General features: G+C 48.4%; 1 protein-coding gene across 2 annotated transcripts in view; it reads left to right on the top strand.

The window, feature by feature from the left end:
- PDE4A (phosphodiesterase 4A) overlaps positions 1-1,732 on the top strand; it is a 28,740-nt gene extending 27,008 nt beyond the window's left edge. For both annotated transcript variants that reach the window (XM_023518078.1, XM_023518079.1), the window contains one exon: positions 894-1,732. In XM_023518078.1, coding sequence (XP_023373846.1) covers positions 894-1,619 — 726 coding nt within the window. In that variant the 3' untranslated portion in view covers positions 1,620-1,732. The remainder of the gene's footprint in view (positions 1-893) is intronic.
- Positions 1,733-5,718: the final 3,986 nt, after the last annotated feature.

The following is a 5,718-nucleotide window of genomic DNA, read 5'->3' as shown; positions in this document are numbered from 1 at the left end:
AAAAAAAAAAAAAACAAAAAAACAAGTGCGTGCCACTGAACCTAGCTAACTACTTTAGGGACAGGGGTTTGCTTTGTTTAATTTTGTTTTTGTTTATTTTTTTTCTTAATTTATTTTTTAATTTTTTTCAGTTTTTTTTTGGCCGGGGCTGTGGGTTTGAACCCGCCACCTCTGGCATATGGTGCCGGTGCCCTACTCTTTGAGCCACAGATGTCGCCTGTTTTTTTTTTCTTTTTTTAATGTCAGATTAATGAGGTTACACATGATTAGGTTACATTGTTTGCATTTGTTAGGTAAAGTCTCTGTTGTAGTTGTGCCCCTTACATTGTGTAAGAGCACACCAATCCCCCTCCCTCTTCCCTATGTCTTTTGTTTTTTAACTAATCCTCAATTCCTATATATATGGAGGTGGTAACAGTTTTGGATTATATCTCATATGTGACTTTTTTTTTCTTACTTGCCCAAGTTTTTGCAGAGGCCAGGTACACTCATGCCTGTAATTCTGGCACTCTGGGGAGCCAAGGTGGAAGGATGGCTTGAGCTCAGGATTTCAAGACCACCCGAAACAAAATAGACCACCATCTCCACTAAAAATAGAAAAATTACCCAGGCATTGTGGTGGACACCTGTAGTCCCAGCTACTCAGGAGGCTGAGGCAAGAGGGTCGCTTGAGCTCAAGAATTTGAGGTTGCTGTGAGCTAGGCTGACGCCTCACCACTCTAGCTGGGTGACAGAGTGAGAGTATTTCAAAAGAGAAAAAAAGGTAACAGAGTGAATCTGGAGATGCACAATAACTAGGTTAAATGGTGTAAGCCTGTTTTTAATTTTATTAGGCCAATAGTGGTGCCATCTGTCCATGGGTCAACTGATTATACCTTCATCCCCTCCACCAGGTGGGTTTCATTGACTACATTGTGCATCCGTTATGGGAGACATGGGCTGACCTTGTCCACCCAGATGCACAGGAGATCCTGGACACATTGGAGGACAACCGGGACTGGTACTACAGTGCCATCCGGCAGAGCCCTTCTCCACCACCTGAGGAGGAGCCAGGGGGGCCAGGCCGTCCACCCCCACCTGACAAGTTCCAATTTGAGCTAACGCTGGAGGAGGAAGAAGAGGAGGAGACACCTACAGCTCAGATACCACCCCTAGCCCAGGATGCTCGGGAAGGGCAGGGACTGTCCACCACTGAGGAAGAATCATTGGTTCCAGATGAGACCACAGCCAAGCCTGCACTCCCAATGGAGGAACAGGACATGTGTCCAGAGATTGAGGTAGAAGAGGTGTGTTTGATGCAGCAGCCACATTCAGAAGGTGGTGCACCTGTAGCCCAGGAGGAGCTCATGTCCCAGGAAGGATCAGTGGATGCTGTAAGCTGTAGCATTCCCTCTGCCCTGTATCTTGGAAGCCCCCTTCTGCCTACCTTGCGGACCCCATCCATTTCAAAGGAGGCCCCGGGCCTCCCGGGCCTCCCCTCCACGGCAGCTGAGGTGGGGGCCCACAGAGAGTATCAGGCTGCCAAGAGGGCTTACAGTGCCTGCCCTGGGACCTCTGGGGAAGAGCCTCCGACACTCCTAGCTCCTGGTGGCTGGGAGTCCAGCGGAGACCCCACCTGAGCCCTAGTGCCCCTTCCCTGTGGCCCTCCCTGCTCCCCGGTTCCCCCCTACCCCCACAACCACCTCCTCCGCTGCCTCAAAGACTCTAAGCCCTCCTGAGAAAAAAGAAAACCGAAAAGTGGGGGGTTTTCTCTTTTCTTTTTTTCCCCTTTCCCCTGCTCCCACCAGTAGGGTCTTTTTTTGGAGGTGGGGGCTGGGGAATGAGAGGCTGAGGTCCCAGAAGGGATTTTATTTTTTGAATTTTAATTGTAACATTTTTAGAAAAAGAACAAAAAAAAAAAGAAAAAAAAGGATGCAACACAGCAACTGTAGACACTCCTGTTCCTGGTTCTCCTTTTCCACTTCCAACTCCTCCTCCCTTCCCCACCAAGCCCCCCCACTCTGCAAGTTCAGGGCTGAGTCTTCCGGGCCTCTTAGACCTCTCTGCACCTGGGGCCTCCTTCTAGGTTTTTCTTCAGAATTTTGGAGGGTCTTGATTGAAGCCAGTCAAGAATAGCCATTCTGAGCAGGGATGGGGGAAAGGGAGTAGCTTTCACTCTGGGAGGCCCCTGTTCCAGCCCCCCTTTGGCTCCTGTCCCCCCTCCCAACAAAGTCTTCCACCTCTTTTTGCACAACCCTGGCAATACTGACCAGGAGGTCAGCTAGCTAGGGAGGAGCTGTTCACTAGGATGAAAGGGGTAGTATTTTAGGGGCTGTGGGCCTGAGATTTGAGGAGGGCCTGAACCCCCCCTGCTTGCCACCTGTTTCCTTTTCCACTTTAGGTTCACTTTGAATTTTCTCCATTTTTAGGGGGTGAGGGCGGCTCTTATCCACACACACACCCCTTCCCCCTTCTAGCTGCTTCTCCTCTTGTTTCTGCCTTAACAATTTCCATGGCCATAGGAGAAGGGGGTTGCCATGGTTCCCCACCTGTACCTTGGGTGGGGCAGGGCCAGGCCCAGAGCCCCCATCTTGGCTGTCTCCCCCCTTTCCTGGCATCCTCCATACCCCCTAGACCCTGACCGTAGCCCCTGACCCTTTGCCCTAGGAGGAAGCAATAATATGCATACCCTCATCCCCTATCCTGGGCAACCATTCCCAGCCTCTCCCTATGCTCCCCAACCACCCCTCTCCCCCACCTAGCTCCTGAGCAATATGACAAACAGATGCAAGGCCATTTTTCTCCAAGCCATGGGGGACTGTTTGGAAGGAAAGACTCCCAGCCCCTGTCCCCTCAGCCCTGGGCCTGGTTCTGTCACTAGGCAGAGCAGTAACTGTCTCATTCATTGTCCCCAACCAGTCTGAGCACATGGTACTGTATTGTTCCCAGATTTTGCCTAACCTTCCATCTGTCTGTCCCCTCCCTGCCAGTGGGGAGCAACCCCTACTCCCACCCCTACAATGCTGTACAGGGTTCATTTTTGTAGTGAAAGTAGTTTCTGTCCCAACCAACAACCAGAGTGGGCCTTTTTCTTTTCTTTTCTTTTCTTTTCTTTTCTTTTCTTTTCTGTACATACTGTAAGGTTGGTTTGTAAATTATTCTACAGAGGCATAAAGGGAAAAGACACTTGTCCTTCCTGGCTGACCCAGTCAGGAAGGTAGGGAGGAGGTCTCCCAGAAGGAGAGTCTGCTTCTGCTGTATTATACAAATTGTACAATAGTCCTGGGAATGGGTGGGCTCACTACCACTGCTGTTTTTATGGGAAGTCACATCATCATCATGGGGAGAGGATTAGGCAGGGCCTGCCACCTCCCACCTCCCCAGGAGCCAGGGGGTGACTGGCGAGATAGACCCCCAGCCCCAATCAGGGCTCCTCTCCCCAGGGTCAGTGTAGGACCTGGTGAGCTGCTTGTGTGTTGTTTCATTTTGATGACCAAGTCATTTGGTCCACTGATCGATAATCAATCCTTCGATCTTGTCTCTAATTAAACTGAGGCTTTCACTGATTCTCCTGGCTGATGTAGCTTCATTCTTCACCTTATTTTTTGAAGTACTTCCTTCCTACGGTGTCTGCTGGAGCAGGTGAGGGAGTGCTCTTTCATACCTATCCCCAAGCAGATAGAACGGTGAGTGGAACTCAGCCAGAAGCAGCCCTGAAGCCTGGGCCAGGTTATACAATGGAATTTTAGACCATGCAAATTTTAAATGTCAACAAACACAAGTAGCCTTACTTCTTGTACTCAAAGCATGTCTGATACAACTTTTGCGTCCTTCTAAAACCTAGCAGTTACTTCTGGAAACCTCAAGGGGGCCTGAGGGATGCCACCTCCATTACCTGGCTTCCAGGCTGTGATGAAATGTCTCAGGTCAAATTCTGCCTAGCAGACATTAAACTTGATTATCAGGCACAAAAGAATTTACATCTATAAGTTCCATAGATTCCTAGTATTCTGTCCGTGTTAGGTTTGCAACTTTCACGTTGCATTTTTAGAAAAAGAAAGAAGCCACCTGTGGTGGCTCATGCCAGCAATCCTAGCACTTTGGGAGGTTTGACATATGTGAATTGGTTGAGCTCAGGAGTTTGAGACCAGCCTGAGCAAGAGTGAGACCGCATCGCTACTAAAAAAAAAAATTAGAAAAACTGGCTCAGCGCCTGTAGCTCAAGTGGTTAAGGCGCCAGCCACATACAGCAGAGCTGGCAGGTTTGAATCCAGCCCAGGCCTGCCAAACAACAATGACAAGTACAACCAAAAAACAGCTGGATCAATGTACAAAGTTATGATTTAGTAAGAAATAATTAAAAAAATAAAAAGAAAAAAATAAACAAAAAATAGCCGGGCATCGTGGCGGGTGCGTGTAGTAACAGCTGCTTGGGAGGCTGAGGTGAGAGAATTGCTTAAGCCCAGGAGTTAGAGGTTGCCCTGGGCTGTGATGCCACGGCACTGTACCCAGGGTGACAGCTTGAGGCTCTGTCTCAACAACAAAAAAGAAAAACTGAGGCAAGAGTTTGAGGTTGCTTTGAGCTATGATGATGCCACAGCACTCAACAGAGTGAGACTCTTTCAAAATAAATAAATAAATATAGTGTAAATGAAGAAAGAAAGAAAGAGGCTCAATGCCTATAGCTCAGTGAGTAGGACGCCAGCCACATATACCAGAGATGGCGGGTTTGAGCCCTGCCCAGGCCTGCTAAACAACAATGACCACCGTAACCAAAAAATAGCTGGGTGTTGTGGCCGGTGCCTGTAGTCCCAGCTGCTCAGGAGGCTGAAGCAAGAGAATCGCTTAAGCCCAGGAGTTTGAGCTGTGTGACCACCATACTCTACTATGATACCACCATACTCTGCTGAGGGCAACATGATGAGACTCTGTCTCAAAAAAACATAAATAAATAAGAAAGGAAGGAAAGAAAGAAAGAAAAGACGTATCTTGAAGGCAGGATTCTATGTTTCTTCAAGCCTATAATTCTAGGTAGCAGACAAATTGAAGCCTCAAAACAGATGGACACATGATGACTCTGGGTTTATACTCTGTTTTTCTAATCAGGGCATGCAATGAATCTCAGATTTTTTTTTTTTTGAGACAGAGCCTCAAGCTGTCCCCTTGGGTAGAGTGCCATGGCATCACAGCTCACGGTATCCTCCAACTCCTGGGCTCAAGCGAGTCTCCTGCCTTCGCCTCCCAAGTTGCTGGGACCCTAGGCGCCCGCCACAACACCTGGCTATTTTTTTTCGGTTGCAGACGTCATTGTTTGGCGGGCCCGGGCTGGATTTGAACCCGCCACCTTAGGTGTATGTGGCTGGTGCCTTAGCCACTTGAGCCACAGGCGCCGAGCTGAATCTCAGATATTTTAACCAATCTACATATTTGGTGGGCTTGATTGGTTTTTTTTTTTTTTTTTGATGAGGATTGAATGAGCTGATATATGTTAAACTCCTAAAAGCTTGAGTGTTACACTTCTTTTTTTTTTTAAGAAATGGGGTCTTGGGGCGGCGCCTGTAGCTCAAGGAGTAGGGCACTGGCCCCATATATTGGAGGTGGCAGGTTCAAACCCAGCTGCAAAAAAAAAAAAAAAAGAAAGAAAGAAAGAAATGGTATTTTTCTGTGTTGCCCAGGCTGGTCTCCAGCTCAAATTCCTGGGCCCAGATGGTCTTCTCCCCTCAGTCTCTCAAGTAGCTG

This window comes from Otolemur garnettii, unplaced genomic scaffold (genome assembly GCF_000181295.1).
Source record: "Otolemur garnettii isolate 467f Iridium unplaced genomic scaffold, OtoGar3 scaffold00127, whole genome shotgun sequence".
Taxonomy (NCBI): Eukaryota; Metazoa; Chordata; class Mammalia; order Primates; family Galagidae; genus Otolemur; species Otolemur garnettii.
Note: the sequence above shows the minus strand (reverse complement) of the source record. Positions and strands in the feature narration are given on the sequence as shown.